This window comes from Tursiops truncatus, chromosome 11, assembly GCF_011762595.2.
Source record: "Tursiops truncatus isolate mTurTru1 chromosome 11, mTurTru1.mat.Y, whole genome shotgun sequence".
NCBI lineage: Eukaryota > Metazoa > Chordata > Mammalia > Artiodactyla > Delphinidae > Tursiops > Tursiops truncatus.
This window is the reverse complement of record NC_047044.1, coordinates 90,115,410-90,142,817: the sequence shown is the minus strand read 5'-3', so window position 1 is coordinate 90,142,817 and position 27,408 is coordinate 90,115,410. Positions and strand designations below refer to the sequence as shown.

The window sequence follows — 27,408 nt, the reverse complement described above, 5'->3', positions numbered from 1 at the left end:
GAACTGCGCCCGAGAACAGCAAGGCCGCGACCGACCGCTCAAAGTTGCTCACCGGGATTTTTATCCAGAGCCTAGAGCGCTGCCAGACGCCGTGCGTAGCGGGCGCAGGTCCAGCGTCACGTGTTCAACGAACGCTGATCTCGCGCCTGCGCGCTGCCGTCCTTCTGGCTCCACTAAGCCTCTTCTACCTGGCGAACCCGCCTTCCCGCCGGATCGTCACTTCCGGCGTACGCTCTGCGTGGTTGGTGTCGTCACTTCCTGCCTATACCGGTGTAGACGGTGTGGGTCGTGGCCGCGGATTCTGCGGTTCTCCCCTCCCCTACTCTCCTCCCTCCCTCCCTTTCCCTCCCTCGACGGCGGTCGGTCGTCCGTCGCAGACTCCCTGACCCGTCCCTAACCCCTTTCTGACCTCGGGGCCACCGGATTGGCCTTTTCCCGTTTCCCGGCCCAACCCCAGAGTCAGGGCGGGGGCCTTGAGGAGGCGGAGGCGGTGCCACGGAGGAGAGAAAAGACGAGACGACCCTCGGCTCCCCCGCCGGATCGCACGGCTCGCAGCCACCATGGCGATGAGGCAGACGCCGCTCACCTGCTCGGGCCACACGCGGCCCGTGGTGGATCTGGCCTTCAGTGGCATCACGCCTTACGGCTATTTCCTGATAAGCGCTTGCAAAGGTGAGCAGGGCCGCTGATCGGGCCCCTGACGGCTGGGACTGGGCGGAAAGGGAGTGGGGGCCGGCACTCCCCTTTGCCGAGCGGACTGCGGCTCTCGCAGCCTTTGAGGTTAGGGTCCACGGTGGGCTGATGGGGAGAGGAGTAGTGTTACGGTTTCCTCAGCTGACACCCAGGGGCTTTGCTAAGTAATGCCCCTAACCAAGGTCTCTCATTTTAGCTTTATTGCTATTTCTGGAGAAGCTGAACTGTGCACTTGCTTAGACGCCCCGGCCAGCAGACACCGTAAATAATCTTTCAAGGATTCGGGGAATGCAGAAACTAGGCCAGGCCTTGTTTTACACCTTAGTTTACAAAGACTTGCTACTCCTGTTATCTCATAGGATACTGTTTGTTGTATGGAATTTTTCATTTTTCAAATGGAAGCTGAGACTTACTGTTAAGAAGTTCGTCCAAAATAAGACGCAAATCTAGATTGTTTTGAGGCAGATCAGTAGTCTTCTCACCGAATTACAAATGCTTCCCAAAGAGAGTGTCCAGCTCGGTTCTTCAGTTAATTTATTTCTGGACGTTCCTTAGTGATCCCTGTGAGTGAGAATAGTTAGACAACAAAAGCAGTTTTCCACTTTGTTTTTCAATATGATCATTTTATGTTTGAATCTTAAATTTTAAGTAATCTAAACTTGTAAATCACATGTCTTCTTAAATATCTTTTAGATGGTAAACCTATGCTACGCCAGGGAGATACAGGAGACTGGATTGGAACATTTTTGGGTCATAAGGGTGCTGTTTGGGGTGCAACACTAAATAAGGACGCCACCAAAGCAGCTACAGCAGCTGCAGATTTCACAGCGTAAGTGCCGCCGAAAATGGCCACCTTTGGAGTTGTCTGTGGATTGTGTTCTGAAATGATCAAAACTTCAATCAAAGTATTCATAGAATTCTCACTGCCTGCCATATAGAACACATAGTGTTTGATCTCACCAAAATTCCACCCTGATCCTGCCTGCTTCTTTCTCTTAAATAGTTCTCACAATGTTCAGAGACTTAAATGACTAAATTCTGCATGTCTGGATTGGGACCCAGGAATCTGCATTATTAACAGACACTTCAGATAATGAATGTTGATGGTCATGCTTCCAAATACTGCCCCACATGTGCTGGCTGAGTGGTATCATTAACTCCTATGACTTCCTAGTGCTTAATGACCCCACATTTTTAGCCCAATTTCAGTCTCATTTTTGTTAGACATATTTAAAACTCCCCAACTCAATTATTCTTCATATTTTAAGTTTTTTAAGACTGAAATCTAAATCATTCTTGATTTTTCCCTTCCATCTAGATTATCATCTTCTTTGTTGATTCTACCAGCAGAATGTTTCCTGACCACATTGTTTGTTATGCCTCGGCCACTGCCATATTAGTTTAGGTCCCTAATACTTGTCCTTTCCCATCTGTTCATCCTCCCTGGTGCTGCCAGTTGTATTCGTGAACACAGATACAAATATCGTCATGTCAGTTCTCCATCTCATGATCTCTTGTCTTCCCTGTGCTTTGTCGGTGGTCCATGATGTTGGGTGTACATTAGAAGCTTTTAAAATACTCAGATGCATGTATCTAGAAATTCTGATTTAGTTGGTCTGGGGGTGCTGTCCCGAACATCAGTTCTTTTCCTTGAAGGTCTAGGTGATTCTGATGTGCAGCCTTTAACCACTGGCCTAAAGGTTAAATTTCACTTGTTGGCTCTTGAAAATTTGGTCTCATCCTAGTTCATCATTATCATCATCTGGCACTGCACACTGTATGCCCCACAGTCTAGTTATACTAATATTGTTGCCAGAATACACCTTACTATTCTGATTTTTGGCCTTTGCGTGTGTTATTAAAGTGATTTGCGGTGACCCACTTTCCCCATCTGAACATGTGTCATATATAACTTTGGTACCTCTAGTTCCTAATTGTGTTTGTGATTTAGCAGGCACTTAAATGCTTAAACTAAGGAAGGCAATGTCAAGGGCTGTTGCACATGTAATACTCTATTAAAAGATTTGAGGCTCTGGAGAGTAAAAGTGGTCTTGTTGATTTTTTTTTTTTTTAACAGAATTTCACACTAGGGAGCAATTGTAAATGTGTTTGTTGCTCCTTTGTATTAAGCAAATTAAACATACTAAGTTTATTATGAAAAATGAAGGCAGATTGATTGAGTGGTGGATACATGACTATATATTTGATGAAACTCGTAGACCTCTATATCTTGGAGTTAGTTTTACTATATGTAAGTTTTTAAAAATAAAATTTTTAAAATAAGAGGGAGATATAATCCCATGCTTATGTGGGATTAAATTTGAGACGATGAGAGAGCAGTAAGAAAAGTTGTAAATGTCAGTATGAACTTTTTTTCTGTGCCTTCAATGAATAGATGTTATTATGTTCATGAATAACCATTGTAAGGCTTTGCACGCTGCCCTATTGTGATTGTATGAAGTTCTGGTAAAATAAGGAACTGCTTGGTTTTATGTCAGTCCTGTAATGTCAACAGCTTCAGGTCAAATGTTGCTGTAGATGTCAGCATGTGTGCTTATAATGTGACAGAGACTCCTTTGATTGTTAATTATGAGAGGTGAAAAATAGGAAGTAAAAGTGATTCTCAGACGAGGAAGACTTGAGGAGTGTTGGAAGGTGAAGGTGCCCATTCCTTCTTTTTGCTCACACTGTTCCCTGTGTTAAACTTCTGGCTCTTACAGTACTTATTGATTTCAGTGTCATTGCTTTTTGAGGCCAGAGGCCATGTTTTATATTTTTTTGTATCCCTGGTTTGTTCAGTACTTTATGTTTGTCAAATAAATAAGTTAAGGAATTTTTCTAAAGTAGAAGGATAAAGAATGGACGAATTATAGATCTTGGTTTTGCTTCTAAGACATTTGTGTCTGCCATGAGTTCAGCTTTTTTTTTTTTTCCCTTTAACTCCTCCAAAGTTTGTTTTTTGCTCAGTCCAGTAGGAGCATTGTCATTGGGAATGAATGTCATTGATTTTATAACAGAGATGGAAAATTGGAATTAAAAGCTCTAGATTTCAGATATTTGGTAAGTGGATTTTACAAATGTCATTATTGAAACTAGGTCCCAGTTTGGTGGTAAGTTAATAGTTAATAAAGTGGTATTTTAAGTTAAATATAATTAGGTAATAAATGTAACAAGATCTTAGACACTATAGACATTAGCATTAAAAGAGACAAGCTTTTGTTTTTTGTTTTTTGTTTTTTGTTTTGCGGTACGCGGGCCTCTCACTGTTGTGGCCTCTCCCATTGCGGAGCACAGGCTCCGGACGCGCAGGCTCAGCGGCCATGGCTCACGGGCCCAGCCGCTCCGCGGCATGTGGGATGTTCCCGGACCGGGTACGAACCCGTGTCCCCTGCATCGGCAGGCGGACTCTCAACCACTGCGACACCAGGGAAGCCCCAAAGCATTAATTTTAATGGGGCCATATTGTCTGTGTTTGAACCCAGGCTCCATCCTTTAATAGCTCTGTGACCTTGTGAACTTTATTTAATCTCTTTTTTTTTTAGTTTCATCATCTATAAAAATGAGAATAGTAATAGTGCCTACCTCTGGTTGTGAATATTGAATAAGTTGATATGTTTCTAATATTTAGAATATTGCCTAAAATCTAATAACTATGTAAGTGTTACATGTGTAGGGTAACACTGGTAGCTACCACCCCTACTAGACCAAAATCATGTGTTATTTTGGAACTTCTGTGCTAAAGCCATGAAACCTTTCGGTTTCATGCAAGGAAATTTGAGTAGATTTAAATAACAAGAGGGAATAGTTTTGGGTTCTTCCCCCCTCAGTTAAGGCTCTCAGGTGCCATCATACAGTGAGAAAGATGTAAGCGTTTACATTAGCCAGGCCTGAGTTTATGCGCTAGCCATGCTGTGTATTTTCAGTTTGATCATGGGATGCTTCTTAAACTTTGGTTTTCACATCTGTGAAATGAGTGTAAGTCTGATTTTTGTGCAAATCAGAGAGATCTTTCTCCACTTACATGGCTGGAGTCTAGCATAGTGTCTGTTACATAGTAGGTACTCGGTTAATGGACGCTGAGTCTTACCCTTCAATTGCTCTGTGTCTGTGAGGTGTGGGAGTATGTGCATTCTTTGTTTATATTCTTCTCTTTTAATGACTTGTATGGGGTCTGCTGTTATGGAACTTGACCCAACTAAAGAGCTCCCCAGCTTACCTGATTAATCGTAGTTGGTATAAATTATTTTGGGGTGATTGTTTTTGTTCCCTCATTCTTAGGTTTCTCAGAAAATTCATTAATTTCATGTTTATCTAAAGGATAATTTTGTTCCTATTTCTTGTGGAGAAAATATATTCAGCAGAGCCGGTCCGTGTGTCAGTTTAGAATGTTAACTTGAGGTAATTCGGGCAGTCAAGTCAGCTGATGTGTACACTGTCCCTGAAACACCATCCTCTTTATGTCTTTTAATTCATAGAGCTAATGTTAGCACTACATCTCCTGATCCTCTTCTCAGTCCCTCTACTGTCTTCATCTGGAGAGTGCCAAAAGTAAAGAAGATGCCTGTGCTCTGTCCAGAGGGTGCTTAAGTAGATCTAGTACAAGTGACTAGAACATGCTCTGTCGAGAGTGCCGAACTCAATTTTACTAGTGTTTCTAAATAGGAGGAAAACAACTAGATGCGTGGGGCTTCTGGATGATACTCCTCCAGTCACTCCAGTGCCTTCCTCCTCACCAGTGAATGGACATGGTCTAAGCAGCATATTAAGATTTTAAGGAGTTTGGGGAAGATGATTGAATATACTTGAAATTAGTATTTCTAAAGACATTGCCCAGAGTTCCTTTGAGGTGGCATCATATGAACAGGATAGAGGTTTCAGGTACATTTGATGTTTTCTTCACTTTTGACACCTTCTGTTATTGCAGCAGTCTAATCTTTGTGAACTCTTATCACTGATTTCCCTGTCATTAAGAGTAAGCATATGTAAACAAAAGTTAAAGCAAAGCAAAGTTAAACACAGTAGTCAGTATAAGCTGAGCTTTGTGGAAAAAACAGAAAGGAATGGTTAATGGAGGCGAGATAAATAGAAGATTTAGTGAAAAGATGAGGGTGAGTAGAACTGTGATAGCTGAGAATGTAAAACACATGCTTAATAGAACAATATGAGCAGAGACAGAGGAGCCTGGAAGAAAATACATGGCTTGTTTGAGGAGTGGTCTATAATCTGGTGTGACTAGATTAGGAGAAGTAATACAGAATGAGGTTGGGGAAGTAGGGTTGGACCAAGAGAGTTGAATTGGAAACGGGGGAGATTAGAACAGGTTTCCTGTGCAAAGAGAAATTAATATTTGAGAGTTTAGTAGCAGTACCACTCATAGTTAACATTGTTTCTCTCAGAACATATTTACTCAGCTACTCATGACTCAAGTATATAATTTGCAAGGTTTCTATTGTATCATCAGCATTTATTCCTGTTAGATGGTTCATGTTTCTTTACCGTTGCACATGCTATTAATGTTTATCTACAATGGCCTTTCCCTTTTTTTTCCCCTGACGTATTTCTACGTGCTCTTTAAGGCTACAGGTTTTGATGCTTAGAGTTTCTGGACTTTCTGGCGTAATTAGTGGTGTGTTTTTTGTGTTTCTGTAGTCATGTGTGTTTGTCATTTAATTATATTTCTTAAATGTATTATTTAATGGATTTTTTTTTTCATCTCAGCTAAAGCTAATGCTCTACTAAGGCAGGAACTTTCTTTGGGATCATTTTTTTCCTCCCTTTTGTGCCCTAGTACTGAGTCTAGAGTGACATACTTGATATATTTATTGTGTGTTTAATGAATAAATGAAGAAAAGATACTCCTTGCTTTTCTCTGTTTTTCTTTCTCCACTATTTCATTGTTCACTTTTTTCCTAAAAATAACTGTCAATTACATTAAAATGGAAATCTTTAGGGAGCGTAGCTTGTTCCTCATAACAGTTTCTTTTCCTGCGTGGAAAGTTTTCTTGTTTATTTTTCAATGACCTCTTCTGACCTAAAAGGAATTGTTTTTTTTCTTCTTCTTTACTGTTTAAGCTTTTTTATTTGGGGAACCCCTTACAGTATTTTTATGAACTATTATTTCATCATTATCCTCCAACGTATACACACACATACGTATGTGTGTGTAATCACATACATATTTTGGGTTGGGTTAGGGAAAATAACAGTTGAGAGATTTAAAATCTTCTCAACATTAGCATTATATAATCAAAGGCTGTTACTTTGTGTGGAAGTTAATTGGACTAGGATTTGAGAGTTTAAGAGTCAACTTTGAGGAAGAGATGGGGAGAATATTTTCTTCTCTACTGTCTTGTTTTAAAATTTCATGTAACTTCTGTCAAGGCTTTTCATTCTCCTGTAAAATTCTTTTAAAGGACTTCTTGTTTTTCATTTCTTGTTTCTCATGTACACGAGAGTAAAGAATAGAGAAAAAATATTGGAAAGGTGAAACTGAACTGGTTAAAATGTTTACAGTCTTGCTAAAAGGATATTATGGCTACAGGCTAAAATGAAAGTAAGAATGGATTGCTTCATGAAACTTGTTTACTTAAAATTTGATATTTTCCATTGTCAAAATTAGATTGTTATATTGTTTTTACCTTATCATGTAGTTATATAACATTTCAAATATCTAACTTATTTGGTAATTAATTATCAAAATTACCACATGTTTATCTTTTAATTTTACTTTTTATTTTTAGCAAAGTGTGGGATGCTGTCTCAGGAGATGAATTGATGACCCTGGCTCATAAACACATTGTCAAGACTGTGGATTTTACGCAGGTATCAGAAAATGTAATTTGTTTTAGGAAGTTAAATTGCTGTTATTATAGGGTATGACAATGGTTTTATATTTGATTGGTTTGTATATTTGGTTTTCTGGGGGGATATTTGGTGTATATTGGCTTATATTTGATTTGACTGTAGATTAAACTGTACACCTTTACAGTTGACTCTTGAATAACACAGGTTTAAACTGTCTAGGTCCACTTAACATGGATTTTTTCACTGATAAATACTGCATACTGCAGTATCCCATGGTCCACAGTTGTGGAATCTGCACATGTGGAGGAACTGCATGTGGGAGGAACCACATGTATAGAGGGCTGACTATAACTTATACGTGGATTTCGACTGTGTGGAGGGTGGGTCCCCTGATCCCTTTGTTGTTCAACTCAATGAGTATTTCTTCTTAGTTGATCCTATGAGGCTTTTAAGAACCCTGGAACTCTTGTATCAATACTTCAGCAATAGCAACAAATATCTGAAAAGCCCAAATAATGTTTCCCAGCCACTTTCAAAAAGGGAGAGGATAAATTTGAGATCATCACAGATGTGCTCCTCAGTAGGCAGCCGGATCAGGGCCGCTAAGAGAAGCCATGTGGAGGTGGTATGACATTTGAACTGGGAAGCTTACAGGGCTTGAGAAAGATAAATGCTCTGCAGTATTTTCTCAGGAGTAATTGGTCTGTATGCATCTCCTTGTGACATCTGTGAGCCTTATTTGGATTCTGTTTAGTGTTGAAGAAGTTTCAAAGAGATGTAGCTTTTAAAATGGTTAATCTAGTAAGATCTTACTTATGTGTGTTTTCAGGATAGTAATTGCTTGTTAACCGGGGGACAGGATAAACTGTTACGCATATATGACTTGAACAAACCTGAAGCAGGTAAGTGTAATTTATACGTATTTGTGGTTTTGTTTTCTTTTAATTTAAGTAACTTTTCCTGATTAAAGGAATTCATATTTAGTACTCAAATTAGGAAAATAAAGATAATCACAAAGAAAAAAATTAAAATATAGTCCATCATCCAGTATTATTAATTGCTGATAACGTCTTTAGCTTTTGGTTCATGTTTTTCCAGTTCTTTTTTTAATGCAGATATCTTTTGAAATATTGATTTATTTACTACATTGTGCTTGTATAGCCCTCCTACAATTTAAAAAATTATCATGGTAAATTTTTATTATGATACTGAGTCTAAAAAGGTGTGTAACAGTGTTAACTACATTTTGGTTAGAAGGAGTGGTTATTATCTGTAGAAGGTGAGAAGGGTAAGAATTCTCAGTGTGTATACATACTTAGACTTTTGAACCACAAAGGTGTATTAGCTATTCAGAAGAATTTTAAAAATCTGTAATAATAGTTTTTTCATGTCTTTAAATATTCTATTCATTCTTTCTAATGACTGTGTGGCTCTCTATTCTGTGGGTAAGTGAACTAGCCAATCTCCTATTATGGCTTATTTGGTTATTTACAAATTTTAAAGATTATAAGCAGTGTTGTGCTTAACACCCTTATAGTTGCATATACTTCCACAATTGTTTCTGTAGGATACCTACATAGAAATAGAATTGTTGGGACAAAAAGGAGGTATGCTTGGAAGCCATTGATAGATACTACCAAAGGGCCCTCCAGTGAAGTATAAAAATGTATCTATAGCTAACCTGTTCTAGCAAACACTGATAACTAGCTTTATCTTTGCCAATTTAATAGAAGAGAAATGATTGTCTTATTAATGTGCACTTGAAAAATTATTCATGAGATTAAAATACTGTTGAATACCATTTTAATGTACTTCTTCTGTGAACCAAGCACCTGTACATCTTTTTATTACTCATTTTAAAGTTTCTTTATTGTATTCTCAGTAGTCATTTGCTTTTAAATTTTGTCAGTAAGGTTTATGGTATGCACATTTTTAAAAATTGGGTGGTAAAACCTATCATTTCCTTTATGAATTCTCTCATTGCACAGAAGTTGTAAGATATACCTTTTCTTCCCTAGTCAGATATTCACCTCTATTTTGTAGTATTTCAGTGCTTTTCTAGTCACATACTATGTATTTTAAAAGCTACCAAAATATGACAAAAAGAATTTTGTTTCATTTATTATATATTAGTTAGGGTCTTAAATTTTGTATCTTGGGTACTACTGTTTATTCATAAGTCAATAAATTTTTGAAGTTTGTAAGAAAGTCAAAGCTACATTGGAAATTAAACAGTTGTTCTTGAAATATCTTTTCTAAAAGTACTTCTAAGGTGAGGAAACAAACTACCTTTGTGGATTATTGTCCTTTGGCACCTGGTAATTTTTCTCTTCATTCTGTCTAATAACCTTATGCCAAAACATAGCAAACTACTCTGACCTCACTGAATCAGTGTATCTGTCTGACTCAGCAAGATAGTTCAGGGCTCAGGTAGACAACTTCCGTCGTCTTTTACCTTTCTCAAAGCTGCCTTTTGAAAGTGGCCCTTCCACTGTCTTGCATTGGAAAGAAGAGCAATTAACTGAGCTTTTACTGTCTGTCAGAAACCCGATTAGAAACTTTAGATGATGGCTGCTGTAACGTGTGCATGGTTTTCATCTGTGTCTTGGTAGCAGTGTCTGTCTGTGTTTTGCATTCAGCTCTTGCTATCCACTCAAACATCATGCAGCCAAAGAGTAAGTTGGGATCATAGTACTGGTGTAGTGTTGTCTCTTTGGACATATCCACCACTGGCCAGCCTCCAAATTCCCACACGCAGAACTTTGGGAATAGAGATATTGTCGCTTGGGGGAATTTAATGTGAAATACCTCTAGTAACTCTGTATTTTTTTTAAAAGGCAAAAAAAGAAACTTTGAATGAATATTCTCATTTGATTCTTATACTCAAATCTAGGGTATAGTAACTATTGTTAATCCAGTTTCCAAGTGAAGAAATGTTGTCTTCAAAAGGTTGTGACTTGCCCAAAGTCAAAGTTGTGTTGAATGTTATTGCCTCCAACTTCTCCTTTCGCCCAGAGATAACAAGTGGTTTTGTTTTTGTTTTTTAAGTCTTTGGAAAGTCTCGAACAGAGACCTGTTCCCACCTTTTTTGATGCTCTTCTCTGCCAATAGTGGCTTGGAAGAGGGTCCTAGCATTAGTGTTAGCACTAGAATTAGCTCAGGCTGTCTTGTTCCTGCGTCCATATTCTTACTAAATTATGCCACCTTAGTTATTCTTTTATTTCACTGAAGTACGACAGTGCTTTCAAAAGCAGAAAAGTAAGCAGGAGGGAGTGGTGTATTCAGTCCCATCTACATGTATAGTTCTTGGGTTCCTTATCACACAGATAAATTTTTGTTTCAGTATGGGAAAACTAAATGTATCCTAGGTAAACATCAAGTTTAAATTGTGGTGGGCTTTGAAAAGTTGCAGTCTAATTTAAAACATAGTATTTCTTTTCTTTTTACATAGTTGTTCAAATATTGCTTAGTTTTAAAAATCAAATATTAACAAATGTATTTTAAATTGTTCTATCTTAAGACCCTAAGGAAATCAGTGGTCATACCTCTGGTATTAAAAAGGCTCTGTGGTGCAGTGAGGATAAACAGATCCTTTCAGCTGATGATAAAACTGTTCGGTAAGTAATTTTTCTTTAATAATTTAAAGTTTGAAAAATATTTGACCTTAGAGCTTATATTTGAAAGTTTTTTATAACTACTATGTAGGAAGAATCGTGTCTGAACATTACAACTTTGGCTGCACAGGGGTCACATTTTTCTGAAGCTATCCATTTACTGTTACAAACATAGAGCAGAATTCACAAGACAATTAAGACTACTGACACCTTTATACGCAGATGCTCTTAACCCGGGTCAGTGGGCAGGCTGGCCACAGGGTGTCAGTAAACCCCTGAAATTCTGTACACAGTTTTGTGAGCTGACACCTAATGTATTTTTCTGTGGAAAGATAACTATCAGACTCACAAAAATCAAGTGTAAGAACCATTATTTAGAGCAATGCTGAAATTGATTAGATTAGGAGTGTCTTAATAGCACAGTTTTCCTGAATCATTTGGGAAGTATATTTAAAGTATTAGTTTTGATTTCATCGACAAGCTACCAAATAATTTGATGTTTTATAGGATCCCAAAATTTCTCAGTATCATCTGTAATTTATGAGTTGGAGTAGAGGTTGTTTTACAGTTGTGGTTATTTCATTGGTTAACCTGCAGATGTAATTTAAGCTGTAAGCGTTTTTCTTAAATGAGTAAATACCTCCTTACTGTCCTCTTTCTCTTTTTTTTCTTCAGCCTTTGGGATCATGCTACTATGACAGAAGTGAAATCTCTAAATTTTAATATGTCTGTTAGCAGTATGGAATATATTCCTGAGGGAGAGATATTGGTAATAACTTATGGACGATCTATTGCTTTTCATAGTGCAGTAAGGTATGTCTAAGAAATACCTTCATTTTCTTTTCTGGTAATACAGGGGCAGTTTAAGGTACTTAAAAATTGGAAGGCATATGCTAAGGTACTTAACTCTTTTAAAGGCAAATTTTGGCCTATATTATGTATATGGAAGGAAGTGTTTCCATACCCAATAATAATGAGTTTTTTAAGAATTTGGTATACTTTAATCAGAGGAATTAATCAAATTAATTTCCAGATATTTAGGACATTTATTGGTAAAATTCACCAATGTTTAATCAGTATTTTTCTTAAAAGGATCACTAGACTGGTGCTGTAGTTTATATTGTTCATTACTCTATAAAACCTCTGTGATCTTGATTCTGCTATTTATTTCACTTCAAAATTTCAGAGAAATTAGTGATTTTTTTTTCTGCTTCCAAGTATGGTATAGACCTAATGATTTTTTAAAAAACAGACTTAATTTTTGTGACTGTAAATGTATTAAATGCTGATGTTGACAATTTAGAAAATATAATTTTTAAAAACCTCCAGTCCTACAGCCAAAAGGTTCGTGATAGCTATATTTTTTGCTAGTCTTTTTTCTTCGTGTGTGTGTGTGTGTGTGTGTGTATTACTATGGGTTTTTTTCTTTAGTTACTAGTACCCTAATGAATATAACTTTTATTTTTTATATTTTTTGCTGTACGCGGGCCTCTCACTGTTGTGGCCTCTCCCGTTGCGGAGCACAGGCTCCGGACGCGCAGGCTCAGCGGCCATGGCTCATGGGCCCAGACGCTCCGTGGCATGTGAGATCTTCCTGGACCAGGGCATGAACCCGTGTCCCCTGCATCAGCAGGTGGACTCTTAACCACTGCGCCACCAGGGAAGCCCTATTTTTTTTATTCTAAAATACTCTTAGCCATTAAAATTCTTTGCAAACAGTTTTACTAGGTGTTTTGCATCATAGGTTATACTAAATCATGTATCAGTTCCCCTGTTTTAACACTGCAGTGAGATTTGTGGTACATCTCTTGAATGTTTCTTTACAAGAGAATCCTGTAAGTAGAATCATCAGTTCAAAGGTTAGGAATGTCATGGCTGGAGCAGTCTGCAGCCTGCGTGCTGCTTTGTCACCTGACCCACCCTGCCTGCCACGGCCCTGGGTGGGTGCCTTCCACACGCTGTGCAATCTGCTCTCCAGTGGGTAGATTCACAGAGAAACATGACAGCAGAAATGGTGTTGGAACAGTGGAGATCAGCAGTTTTTCACAGGAAGCTTTGGGAGATGTTGTTTAGTGTTGTCTGCCTGAAGTTGGAACGAAGTTGAACAAACAAGATGAGTTTGGTGCTTTGGAAAGTGTGAAAACTGCTAGTGAACTCTGTTCTCCTCTATCAGGAGAAGTAAGTGAAATTAATGAAGCCCTTGCAGAAAAGCCAGGACCTGTCAATAAATCTTGTTGCGAAAATCAAGACGACACTGAGCAAACCCTTCAGAATTAGATGAACTAATGGGTGAAGAAGCATGTGAGAAATACATAAAATCTATTGAGGAGTGAAAATGGAACCCCTAAATAAACTAGTTTGAAACAAACAAAACAAAGGGTGGCAATGTGTTTAAAGTTCTTAGTAAACATGCCACTTACTTGATTTCCATAAGGAATATACCACATTATACTCTGACCAGCAGTCCTAACCTTTCCTCTAAAGGGCCATCTGCAGAGCTAAGCTTCACTGAATGGCAGAAGGAAAGAGAAGGCAGTCATAATGGACATGAGCAATTAAGAATGTAAAAGAGTTCATACACACTCAGTGAATTGATAATAATAGTAAAGTTATTGATAATAATGATGTTATTGCTCAGAACCATTAAATGATACAACTACGTTCATTGTTTCTGGATTTGGGCAGCGTGCAGCCCTGCTGTAGAACGTTGCCTGAAATGGTGGTGGTGGAGGTTTGCTGGCCTGTTAATATATTCTAACATTTAAGTCAGAAAGTTGCTATTCAGTGATCCTGCGTAAGTCAGCCTTAATTTTCATGCTTTGTAGTGTGTGATGTGGGAATAGGATGGCAACATTTCGGAGCTGAAATACTCTAACGTTGTGTGTTGGAAACCTTTCAGGATTTTTAGGGTTAGACTGGAAAAGAGCCGATGTCCAAACTCATTGATATTCAGGTGATGCTACTGTTATGCATTGATTTTTGTTATGTAGCTGTAGTCTCGGATTTCGTTATTGTTTTATAGCCTGATAGTTAAAAACTGATCCATTTTTAGCAGTTCTGTATTTCACAGTATTAAAGGTTTTTCCTGTTGCAGAAACTTATAAATTCTCAGCAGTTGAAAATAATATACAAATAATCCTTTATATTAATTACTTACTGTAAAAACTTTTCTATTTACAAAGATAATACATGCTTGTCCTAGAAAAATCAGCCAATGCAGAATTAAATTTTTTTCAAAGCAAAAATCCCAGTATATTAGCCATACTGTTTTAATTAGCCAGCCCAGTCATTTTCAGGAAGGCATTCACTGCACAAAGTGTGGATATCCCTCTGTGGAAGTATCTTTGTATTTTGCAGATGAACTTCACTTGGGCATAGTATCCTTCTGAATTTTTTATTTTTTTGCTAATATTATTTAGAGGGGTTTTTAAAGGTGTTTTTACTCTTTTTTTTTAAATTGAAGTGTAGTTGATTTACAAGGTTACGTTAATTTCTGCTGTATAGCAAAGTGATTCAGTTATACATATACATACATTCTTTCTTTATATTCTTTTCCATGATGGTTTATCACAGAATATTGAATGTAGTCCCCTGTGCTCTACAGTAGGACCTTGTTGCTATCTATTCTCTATATAATAATTTGCATCTGCTAATCCCAGACTCCCACTCCATCCCTTCCTCCCCGCCCCACAGCCACCAGTCTGTGTTGTGTCTGTGAGTCTGTTTCTGTTTCGTAATTTCATTTGTGTCATATTGTAGATTCCATATGTAAGTGATATCATATGGTATTTGTCTTTCTCTTTCTGACTTACTTAGTATGATAATCTCTAGGTCCATCCATGTAGCTGCAAATAGCATCATTTCATTCTTTTGTATGGCTGAGTAGTATTCCACTGTATATATGTACCACATCTTCTTTATCCATTCATCTGTCGATGGGCATTTAGGTTGTTTCCATGTCTTGGCTATTGTGAGTAGTGCTGCTATGAACATAGGGGTGCATGTAGCTTTCTGAATTATAGTTTTGTCTGGATATATGCCCAGGAGTGAGATTGCTGGATCATATGGCAACTGTATTTTTAGTTTTTTAAGGAATCTCCACACTGTTTTCCATAGTGACTGCACCAAGTTACATTCCCACCAACAGTGTAGGAGAGTTCCCTTTTTTGCACACCTAGAGGGTTTTTTTTTTTTAACATCACTGTGTTTGACTAAATGAATATTGGATTATTCCTTGAGTTTCAGAGTTTAGGAACAGTTTAAATGTATAATTGTTTCCTTATTTATTAACTAATAAAAATTTATAAATATTATCTAAATTTTTTTTCTAGTTTGGACCCAATTAAGTCTTTTGAAGCTCCTGCAACCATCAATTCTGCATCTCTTCATCCTGAGAAAGAATTTCTTGTTGCAGGGGGTGAAGATTTTAAACTTTATAAGTATGATTATAATAGTGGAGAAGAATTAGGTGAGTTGTCCTCCTTTTCTTAAAATGTAGTTACCTTGATGAAATGTTAGGTTTCAGTGATTAACACCTCAGCCAGTTTTTTAGCTGCTACTTTGCTTTTAGCTGTCTTGCTTTACCGCCCAATGAACTTAAACTTGTTAGAATTATACGCAAAGAATAAAAGACAATTTTATGTTTTGTTTCTTTGGGAAAACTGATGGATTTGGGTTGGGTAAATCAAACCTTGGTGAATAGACTAAATAGAATCTGTTTTAATTGGTTATGGTTCATCCTTTATTGCTTGAATGTAAGTGACTTTTAAAATTTTATTTATTTTTGGCTGCATTGGGTCTTCGTTGCTGTGTATGGGCTTTCTCTAGTTGCGGTGAGCAGGGGCTACTCTTCTTTGTGGTATGCGGCCTTCTCATTGCAGTGGCTTTTCTTGTTGCGGAGCACGGGCTCAGTAGTTGCAGCGTGTGGGCTCTAGGGCACGCAGGCTTCAGTAGTTGTGGCACTTGAGCTCAGTAGTTGTGGCTCATGGCTCTAGAGTGCGGGCTCAGTAGTTGTGGTGCACAGGCTTAGTTGCTCCACAGCCGGTGTGATCTCCCGGACCAGGGACTGAACCCCTGTCCGCTGCATTGCTAGGCGGATTCTTAACCACTGCGCCACCAGGGAAGTCCCTATAAGTGACGTTGAAATAAGAGATTCTTTTCCATTGTTTTTATTTAATGTCACTTTTCAAAGTTTTAGAATGTTTTGGCCACATGTTTTATGCTCTGAAAAAGAGAAGTAAATTATTTGCCTGGTATCTGAGGTCACAGTTAGTGAATACTGAACCTTGGACCCAGACATTCTTATTCCAAAATCTCATATTCTTTCTATTCTCATGATAATTTTTTACACTCATGGTAACATGATCATGATATTCTCTGGGGGAAGCTAGTGTGTGAGTGTCCTTGAGTTGAATAGACATGGAGACAGAACAGGATCACTTGTCTAGTAAACAGCTTTGAAAACTGATAAGGTGATAAGGCATTAGAAAGTAAATGAGAAAAGTTCATAACTAAGGATGTGCCTTAACCAGAACACCACCACTACTAATCTGTACATTTTCTCTTTAAACTCCATATAGGATCAGCATTGATCCTGTATCTTCATGTTCTTTGTGACAGAACGACTAGTGCACTCTAGGTAGATGGCTGGGAAATGAAGAGGCAGAGTGTGTAAAAGAGCTCCATCTGGTGGCTCTCTATAGTCATAATAAGAATTGGTTCCCTAGTAAACAGACAGTGAGTTTGGGATTTGGAAATGGGGATTGAATTCACAGACTTTAGATCTGCTTTCTGTAGATTTTAGAGGGGTTTTCATTTACTCCCTTTCTTTATTTTTATTGGGACATGGCGCCTCAGTTTTTTGTATTTTCTTTTTTTAGAGACAGTCTGAAACCATAGTGTGTGCTAGGATTGCAAAGGAGTAATCTTACAGAGATATGGTAGACATGATGAACCAGTTTGTGATGAGAATCACTTTATTTTTAATTAGGTATAGTTCTTTAACTTTGCCCTCATGAATTTCACATCTTCCCAATAATGTAGACAATATTTTCTCTAGTGTATCAATACTCAAATGTCATGTTTAAGTATTAAATTATCTAAAAGCCCTTCTCTTCTTTTTCAGAATCCTACAAAGGACACTTTGGTCCCATTCACTGTGTGAGGTTTAGTCCTGATGGAGAACTCTATGCTAGTGGTTCTGAAGATGGAACATTGCGACTATGGCAGACTGTGGTAGGAAAAACATACGGCCTTTGGAAATGTGTGCTTCCTGGTAAGAATTTTTATTCATGATTTTGTATCATTTTGCACTGTTAATTTTTTCAGTATTTCTGTCTTTATAGATTTTAAAGTATATAATATGGTTACAACAAGGAGAAGCCCCTGACTAATAAATCATCCACTGTGTTCTTTTGTTTAAATTTTTTTGTTGTACAATATATTCTGTTCCTAAATTTTTACCCTAGATCATTTGGTGAATGGAATACTCCTAATTCAAAATTTGCTAGAGGACAGTATAAAGAACTTATAAGTAAATATATTTAATCTCTGAATAATACTACTTAGTGATTCTTACTAGTAAAGTAGACATGTTTTTTAATAAAAATACTTAGTTAATGATCCCAGAGTAGTTGTAGTATGGATTTAAAAGTATGAATCTAAAAGACATACTTTTTTAGAACCACAATTATTAAGAAAGCTGTTCCTCTTATGTTTTGTAGCTCATCGCTTGGCATAGTCTCGGCGTACTCTTCTTGCTTGTTAAATGCTAGAAATTGCTAGTGATATTATAATTCACATAATCATCATTGCTTTTATTTTCATAGAAGAAGATAGTGGTGAGCTGGCAAAGCCGAAGATCAGTTTTCCAGAGACAGCAGAAGAGGAGCTAGAAGAAATTGCTTCAGAGAATTCAGATTCCATCTATAGTTCAACTCCTGAGGTTAAGGCCTGAGCATCAGGCAGATGTACACAACTTATGGACTAAAACAAACAGAGAAAAGCATCAGCCTCCAGAGTTACTCTCTGCTTAAGGCAAACATGAGCAGTAAATAATGAGGAATATGAATGAGCTCCAGTGCTGGAACTAACCAACTTGGTGATACCTGTAAGTGAAAACACAAGAGTATCAGCTGAAGGCGGATGGAGTGATACTCTTGTAGTACGATAGTCTGTTGTCTTCTTCATGAATATGTGCAAACCAACATCCAATTTCTCTTATTACAGGTAGATTTCTTGTAGCTGTTTATGTTATTATGAAGAGGGAAAATATATTGGCCTATTTTTCTGACTTTTCCCTTAAAGCAGAAAGCCATTTTTTTTTGCTTTAGTTATAAAGAAGAGGGGGAATACATGATAAAGTAACTGGTTTGATTTCTCTTTCATTGTACACTGCTTCTGAACATCTAATTGTTTTTAGTTGTCTAAATAAAATGCCTCTAAAACAAAACTGTGTTTGTTTCTTGGGAAGCATTGATAGGTTTGAGTTTTATAAATGGAAATTGCCAGAAAGTTTTTCTACATCATAACTATATTGAAAGACAACCCGGTTAAAGATTCTGTAGTGAACATAAATTGTTTCCTGATTTTGAAATTCAGTTACTTGTACTGGACTTTTGAAATTTTTATGTGCTTTGGTAGGGTTGTATATACCTTTCTTCCTCCTAGACTGGAAAGGCTTACTTGACCTGCCTTTTAAAAAAAAATTTCAGAATAATGACTTATTTAAATGATACTTGCTGGTTAAAAGAGAAAAAAAAAAAGCAATTCAGAAATAGCAGAGGGCTTCGCTGGTGGCGCAGTGGTTGAGAGGCCGCCTGCCGATGCAGGGGACGCGGGTTCGTGCCCCGGTCCGGGAAGATCCCACATGCTGCGGAGCAGCTGGGCCCGTGAGCCATGGCCGCTGGGCCTGCGCGTCGAGCCTGTGCTCCACAACGGGAGAGGCTGCAGCGGTGAGAGGCCCGTGTAACGCAAAAAAAAAAAAAGAAATAGCAGAAAGATATCAGAAAAATCACTCAAAATCCCACTACCCCCAAAAAAATTGTTAAGATTGAGTGAACATTAACACACATGAGTGTACCTCTGAATGTGTATATGCAGATAGATAGGAAAGATTTTATAAAAATGGGGTAATTGTAGACCTGCAATGTTTGTTTTACTTTATCCTTTTAAGTTCAGGTGGTATTCAGAAAGCCTTTTTTTTTTTTTTTAACCAACCTTTTAATAAAATGAATCAACTGAGTTTAGATTTGTGATACATTTATTTTTTAATATGGAAGGAATATTGAACTAGTAGTTTGTAAATACTTTAGAGAAATAAATAACATCTCTGCCAAATTGCTTTTTCTCTATCTTGTGAATGACCCTTGATAACTTTCCTTAAAAGGAATAACCAACCAAAAAATAAGTTTTTGAGGATTTCTGGTAAACTGGCGGAAAGCACAGTAGGCTGTGACTGCCTTAGAGGGCCAAGAGAGGTGTGTCATGGGGAGAGCCGACTGGTAATTCACACGGGGTCTCACAGCGTGAGGGTGTTTTCTTGTCAACTTGCTACATGCCTGGTTCTCTGCTTTGCAGCAGCAGTATTGTCAGTGTACCACAGACTCTAATCCTAGTCTGACTTATCTTAAATACAGTTGAGATTTATATGCACCAGGTTGGCATTTTGAAATTGCTTGGTATTTATGAAGTTTATGACCAAAGCAAGTCTCTTCTATTCAGGTTTCATAAAAGTCAAAAGAAAATACAGGGACTTCCCTGGTGGTGCAGTGGTTAAGAATCCATCTGCCAATGCAAGGGACACGGGTTTGAGCCCTGGTCCGGGGAGATCCCACATGCCGCGGGGCAGCTAAGCCCGTGCGCCACAACTACTGAGCCCGCGCTCTAGAGCCCATGCTCCGCAACAAAAAAAGAACATGATTCTGTTAACTCAGAGTAAAAAAAAAAAGAAAATAAAGGTGCATACTTACACCATCACTGGGTGGCATATAGCTTGAAATCTGTAAAAGTTGTTTTAAGTTTATGAGTTGAAGAATTTCAGGCCATGGAGCTCTGTCATACCATAACTTATACTTGTGTGATTAGCGAGTTCATGTTGGTCAGACCTCTGGTTGACCGTATTGTCAAGTTCTTAGGTTTTTAGATTCTGGTTACCCAGTCAAGTCATTTTAGGTTTTGGCTTTTGCCGGATTAATGATCGTTAGCTATAATCAAGGTGTTGGCAGAGCTGCATTCCTTCTGGAAACTAGGAGAGAATCTATTTCCTTTTTCCAGCTTCCAGAGACCACTGGCATTCCTTGGCTCGTGGTCTCTTTCTCCGTCTTCAAAGCTGGCAACATAGCATCTTCAAATCTCTGAGTCTCCTGCCACCCTCTTTAACTTATTAAAAGGACGTTTGTGATTACATTGGACCCACCTGGATAAACTCCTCAGTTCAAGATCCTTAACTTACTACCGTCTGTAAAGTCCCTTTTGCCGTGTAAGGCAACATTCGCAGGTTCCAGGGATTAGGCTATGGACATCTTTGGGGGGCCATTAGTCTGTTTACCAGACCTTCTAATGGTAGAATCCTATAGTAGAAATTTAGCAAAAAGTTAAAGTATATATTTACGAAAATTGCATTTGTCAAAGTCTCAAGTGTCCTGTGTGTTTCTAACCCAGTGGTCACTTTTCTCATCTTACTAAACCTTCAGCAGCATTCAGTAGTTGTCTACTTCCTTGTTTTTGAAATACTTTATTTTTTTCACTTCTCTGCAGCTTCTATCACACTCCTGGTTTTACTTAAATCTTTCTGACTGCTTCTGAATTTGCCAATTCCTCCTTTTCTGCTTCAGGTCTGGTCTATACTTTCTAGCTCTGCTCTCCAAAGGGAAAACTCATTGTGGGATTCAGTGTTTTCTGAAATCTTTCAAATTCATATATCCAGCCTGCTGCCCTGAGCACCAGAGTTTAATGGCATAGTTGATGTTCTACCTTAACCTTTAGTAAGCATCTCAGACTTACCTGTGGAAAACAAATCTTAATTTCTCAACCAAACCTATTTCCCCAACTTGTTACCCATTCTGATAATGGGCACTGCCTAAACTGAAAGACATAAAGTCCTTGAGTCTGTTCTCCTATCCCTATTTTTAGTCTATATGTAAGTCCTGTGGGTTCTCCTGAGTCTGTACTTGCCTCATGTCCACTGTTAACACCCTAGACCAGGCTCCCTCTGTTTCTCACGTAGACGGCTGCAGTGCCTTCCTAACTGTCCCCTCTTGCCCCTACTCCCCCACCCTGCCCTCATCCCATCCATTTTCTACACAGTAGGAAAGGTAATTGCTTTAGGGCTTGAAGAGGCTGAGTGACTGTCCCGTTTAAATCCATAGTGTCTTCCTATTATACCATGTTTTTACTATTTTCTGACTCTTGCTGCCTTTATGACTTTTCATTTTTCCCTTGCTTGTCCTGCTCTAGCCTCAGTGGCTTCATTTCACAAGGCCTTTTCACTTGGCTTGCTATTTCTGCTACTGGAGCCACTCTTAAATATATGCATGGCTGACCCTTTCTTGTGATTCAGGTCTCAAGTCCTGTGACCCTCTTGTCACTTGCTATTTTGCCCTATTTTATTCAGAGTTCTTACCAGTCTGAAATTACCTCGTATATTTTTTGTCTTCACCAATATTGCTTTGCTTAGAAAGGTGGCTGGTACATCATAAGTGCTCAATAGATGTTGAAACAAGTCCCTAAATGAGCACCAGATCTTACCAGACCAGTAAGATTATTTTTCAGTTATGCAGCAGACCATCCTCTCCACTGAAGAGTCAGACGTGGCCAGAACCTACTCAGAGCACTTGCCTCTCCAGTGAACTCATGTACAGCTTTATCGGACTTGAGGTCCAATAACCTAGGAGGACTTCAGCTTGTGTGATACAGTCTCCCCATCTCCACCCTGCTTCCCATTCCATTCTTCCTCTGGCACTTCCTCTCTGTCTTAACGTCATGGTAGCTCAAATCCTGCCTAAGTTTTAGTAATTTACCCTACGAATCATTGCGTGTCCATGTCATCTAGAGGTTTCTTCTAAGAAACCAGGGTTGAGCGCAGTCAATTCTCTTGAGAATTTTTCATGTCAGTAAAGTTCAACATATTCGTTTTAATGTCTACAAAATAGTAAAGATGTACCATAATAGCTTAAAGGTTACATGTGTTAATAGTTCAAATTCAATGGAATTATTAATTTAGCTGCCTGGTTTTGAGACGAAGGTGGAGGCAAATGGATGTAACTGTTCAGGATGGAGCGACAGAATGGGGAATTGAAAATGCAGACCAAGGGGAAATATTTCTCTTGTAGGAACCTGATGTTTTACACCTGAATATTTTCGGACAAACAGTGATTCTGTTGAGTTACATGTGGGTCTCACACTAGGGGGATTCCTGAAGAAAAAGAATCACTGGAGGAAGAACATTCTCAGATAGGCTTAGCTTTTCTTTGCTTAGCTATAGGAATGCACAGTGTGACAGTGTCACCTAGATCAGTGTGACTTTAAAATCAACAGAGTTCTTGGAGAAACAAATGAGGCATCTAACAAATTTACCTGTGGAAACAAGGCCGGAGTGTGCATCTAAATGATAGCTAATGAGCAGTAACCATCCTTTATAGGTTGAATCACTTTATATAATTAATGAGAGAATGGAACTTGGTCAAGTGGAAGAGAACTGGTGAAAGTTTACAGATGTGTGTAGAAATAGTATTTTTTTAATCTCTCCAATAACCCAGTGGAGATAGGTAGTATCTACATTATACATATGGGAAACTATTTTAGAGGTTAAATGACTTGTCTAATGAGTTTGGCTTCAAAGAAATAGTTGGAACAGTAAGTGTGTGGTCTGTAGGTTATATTGCCTGGGTTTGAACAGATTTGGTGGGGAGGGATCAAATAATTGATGGAATGGGCTTAACTCATACGAAGCACTTAATATTAGCTAGTGTTATGTATTTATCAGTGATTTCCCAACTTTGGGATTTGGTGGAAAAATAGATTAAAAAGGCGGGGGGGGGGTTAGGTGGGGGTCGATGGCAAGACTGAGTGGTCTGCCTCTAATTTTGCCAAGTGAGGCTATGAAAACATCTACCAGCACAATAGTCATGAAAGAAAGGTCATTTTAAAATCCAAGTTGGTAGTGAAGGGCATAGTGTCAGGACTGTTCTTTAAATTGAATAAAACTTCATAAAAGACTCAGTATAATTCTTATTTTTCTTATTTCACCATGAAGTAGGAACTAGATGTTCTAGAAGTCTCTCTGCAGTTCTGAAATATTTTGACTCTAATATTCATACTCTCCCCTAGTCCTCCCTGTTTCTACACTTTCCCCCATCTGATTTAGAAATACTGTTGACAGTCCATAACCTAAGTGAATTTTTACCTAAGGAACCTGTGAAGGACTGCTCTAAGAAATCATAAAGCCTTCGGTTTTTAAGTAAAAATAAAAGACACAGTCTTCATTTTCACCAAGAACTTCATTGAACAACATATTTACCCTTTTGTTCCACTACCTTCTGCCATTTTTCAGGCAACTTTGTAATTCCATCTTCCCAAAACTTTTTATCTTTTTGAGCAAAGAAGTGTTCCATGTGCCTTTTACAGTCTTCCAGGGAATTGGAGTTTATTTCATTAAGAGAATTTTGTAAAGACCGAAATAAATGGAAATCCAAAGATGCGACATCTGGTGAATACGGCAGATGAATCAGAACTTCTCAGCCAAGCTGTAACAGGTTTTGCCTGATCATCAAAGAAACACGCGGTCTAGCGGGCTTCCCTGGTGACACAGTGGTTGAGAGTCCGCCTGCTGATGCAGGGGATACGGGTTCTTGCCCCGGTCTGGAAAGATCCCACATGCCGCGGAGCGGCTGGGCCCGTGAGCCATAGCCGCTGAGCCTGTGCGTCCGGAGCCTGTGCTCCGCAATGGGAGAGGCCACAAGAGTGAGAGGCCCGCGTACCGCAAAAAACAAACAAACAAACAAAAAAACAGAAACATGTGGTCTTGTATTATCCTGATGGAAGATTACGCGTTTTCTGTTGACTAATTCTGGACGCTTTTTGTCGAGTGCTGCTTTAAGTTGGTCTAACTAGTACTTGTTGGAATTAATCGTTTGGTGGTATTTTATTTCACTTGCCCCACGATCTCTTCTGTTCCACATAATTGTACAGTATCCATTTTCATCGCCTGTCACAATTTGTTTTAAAAATGGAACATTTTCATTACGTTTAAGTAGAGAATCGCATGCAGAAATATGGTCAAGAAGGTTTTTTTTTTTTTTTTTGCTTAACTTACGTGGAAACTAAACATCAAAGCGATCAACATAACCAAGCTGTTGCAAATGATTTTCAATGCTTGATTTGGATATTTTGAGTATGCCAGCTATCTCCCACGTGGTATAACGTTGATTGTTCTCAGTTAATGTCTCGATTTGATCACTATCAACTTCAACTGGTCTACCCGACTGTGGAGCATAGACCAGGGAGAAATTCACAAACTACTTTTGACACGTTCCATCAGTCACAGCACCTTCTCCACACACTGCACAAATCTTTTTTTACATTTCAGTTGCATTTTACCTTTCTTGAAATAATAAAGCATATTATGCTGAAAATGTTGCTTTTTTTCTTCCATCTTCAATATTAAAATAGGTATACAAAAATTTACCAATTTTGATGCCTTTTTTTGTTTGTTTGCAGTACGCGGGCCTCTCACCGCTGTGGCCTCTCCCGTTGCGGAGCACAGGCTCTGGACGCGCAGGCCCAGCGGCCATGGCTCACGGGCCCAGCCGCTCCACGGCATGTGGGATCCTCCCGGACCGGTGCACGATCCCGCATCCTGTGCATCGGCAGGCGGACTCTCAACCACTGCGCCACCAGGGAAGCCCCTTGATGTCTTTTTTTAAATGCATGCTGATAGGACAGCTGTCACATACAATCTTAAAAAAACTGTGGGTCTTTTTTTTTTTTTTTAATTAATTTTGGCTGCGTTGGGTCTTTGTTGCTGTGCGCGGGCTTTCTCTAGTTGCGGCGAGCAGGGGTTACTCTTCGTTGCAGTGTGCGGGCTCTAGGTGCGCAGGCTTCGGTAGCTGTGGCACGCGGGCTCAGTAGTTGTGGCGCACGGGCTTAGTTGCTCCGCGGCATGTGGGATCTTCCCGGACAAGGGCTCGCACTCATGTCCCCTGCATTGGCAGGCGGATTCTTAACCACTGTGCCACCAGGGAAGTCCCACAAAATTGTTTCGCATGAAGTTAAAGACAACTAAGTGCCACTAGAGCCATCTTACGGAAAAAACTGAATGAACATTTTGGCCAACCCAATAGTTCATGCCCTTTGACCTTTAACTTTTGGATTATTCCTGTCTTCCAGGCCAGGTATGTTCTTGAGGTTTCAAGATAAATATGACATATTCTTAGAGCTTTAATTTTCACTGAAGGAGAAGTGGGGGTGGGAAGATAAGTAATTTATCCAGTAACTTTTTATTTAAAAACATATCCACAAAAAGGAATGGCATGCAAAATGGGTTAAAAGAATACAATAAAGACAATGTTACTCTTGTCAGAGCCAGTTTGGTCTCTAGCTCCAGATTGCATGCATAGCTTCTCTGCCTCTAGGCTGGTGATTCTTTGCATTTAGCTGGCATAAACATCATCAGAGGGAATCTGTTAAGAATACAGATTCCAAGGTCCTAGAGATTCTTTTTTTTTTTTATAAATTTATTTATTTATTTTTGGCTGTGTTGGGTCTTCGTTTCTGTGCAAGGGCTTTCTCTAGTTGTAGCAAGCGGGGGCCACTCTTTTTCCACTCCTGTTGCGGAGCACAGTCTCCGGACGCGCAGGCTCAGCGGCCATGGCTCACGGACCCAGCCGCTGCGCGGCATGTGGGATCTTCCCAGACCGGGGCACGAACCCGCGTCCCCTGCATCGGCAGGCGAACTCTCAACCACTGCGCCACCAGGGAAGCCCGGGGGCCACTCTTCATCGTGGTGCACGGGCCTCTCACTGTCGCGGCCTCTCTTGTTGCGGAGCACAGGCTCCAGACGCGCAGGCTCAGTAGTTGTGGCTCACGGGCCCAGTTGTTCCGCGGCATGTGGGATCTTCCCAGACCAGGGCTCGAACCCGTATCCCCTGCATTGGCAGGCAGATTCTCAACCACTGCACCACCAGGGAAGCCTGGTCCTAGAGATTCTGATTCAGTAGGGCTGTGGTGAAGCGTAGAATCTGTTTCAGGAAAAAAACTTTTGGGAGATTCCAATGTAGTAGTGGTCCAAAGAGCTAAGAGGCCTTACCTTAAGGATGGATACTTCAGAAGTTTCAGAAAGCAATAAATTTAAAAGGGAAGTCCACAAAGTGAAACTTAGCAACATTTCTTCATTAAAAAAACCCTCACTTTTTGCATTCCATCCCTAGTGTCTCTGAATGCTGCCAATTTGACATACGTTCAAACTGTAGAGATTAATTCCAGATTAGTACTGTGCAACAGGCCAGTTTTAGAAAAAATCCTTGAGAAATTCTTGTCAGATATATTGCAAAACTGTTTGCTACAGGAGGCTGTCCTGATTCTGGTTTTCCAACTAAGTTAGGATCTCACAGCTTTTTTTGGTTTCTTTTAATACATTTACATTATCCATGAATGCATAATGCATGGCTTGGAATCTGGCTTAGAGTTGTTATCTGCCTCTAAAAAATAGAATTCCATTTATTGCCTTTATATCTTTTAGGGATTTCTGGCCTCTCCAGCCAAATATCACCAGGAATAAATTTGGGTTTACTGACTTGCTGCAGTAAGGGAGAATACTCACCAGGGGAACTGTGAGATGTCTCAGTTAGAGGGTGTCAGAAATGACATAGGATTTGGGCTTGTGTCTGGTGATTTGGGGAAAGTTCAAGGAAGTGGGCCATCGCTCTGCATTGATGTTGGCAGGAAGGGGTGATAATTCCGACAGGGCATTTTAATTCTTATCTAAAATACAAGAAGAATGGGGTGAGGCTAAAACTGACAAGTAAAGAAGTGACAGTCACTTATAACAGCCAGGATTAGGGGGCTGTTTGGTCATTTTTGTGGTTTGGACAACGTTCATTTTTTGTGTTCAGACGTGATTACAAGGGGTCTTGTTTTTTATCAGGGGCACAATGGCCTTGGCTGATGTTGGTGTTCTGTGAAATTGTTTCACGTTCTACTGGGGAACACGGTGGTCTAGCTGTGAATGCTAGGCCAGCTCGGGGCTTTCAGGGTGAAGACAGAAATAGGTAAAATGCTATTATATAAATGAATGGGATGT

At 39.2% G+C, this 27,408-nt stretch overlaps 1 protein-coding gene, 1 non-coding gene and 1 pseudogene across 3 annotated transcripts; all 3 read left to right on the top strand.

Moving 5' to 3' along the window:
- The first annotated feature begins 313 nt into the window (after positions 1 to 313).
- On the top strand, positions 314 to 18,561 carry LOC101334171 (serine-threonine kinase receptor-associated protein). 2 transcript variants are annotated; one of them, XM_019937057.3, is made up of 9 exons: positions 316 to 672; positions 1,387 to 1,522; positions 7,434 to 7,515; positions 8,327 to 8,399; positions 11,018 to 11,114; positions 11,787 to 11,924; positions 15,443 to 15,579; positions 17,236 to 17,385; positions 17,939 to 18,561. In XM_019937057.3, exons 1-9 carry the CDS (start codon positions 561 to 563, stop codon positions 18,064 to 18,066), a joined length of 1,053 nt encoding a protein of 350 aa, XP_019792616.1. In that variant the 5' UTR covers positions 316 to 560; the 3' UTR covers positions 18,067 to 18,561. The 2 variants fall into 2 exon arrangements, with proteins under 2 accessions (XP_019792632.1, XP_019792616.1); XM_019937073.2 differs by lacking the exon at positions 11,787 to 11,924 and having other exon boundaries at positions 314 to 672.
- On the top strand, positions 10,071 to 10,255 carry LOC117314356 (small nucleolar RNA SNORA23). Its single transcript, XR_004529103.1, has one exon. It is a non-coding gene; the product is annotated as a small nucleolar RNA SNORA23 (small nucleolar RNA).
- LOC141275901 (glycine cleavage system H protein, mitochondrial-like) lies at positions 11,931 to 15,436 on the top strand (annotated as a pseudogene).
- Positions 18,562 to 27,408: the final 8,847 nt, after the last annotated feature.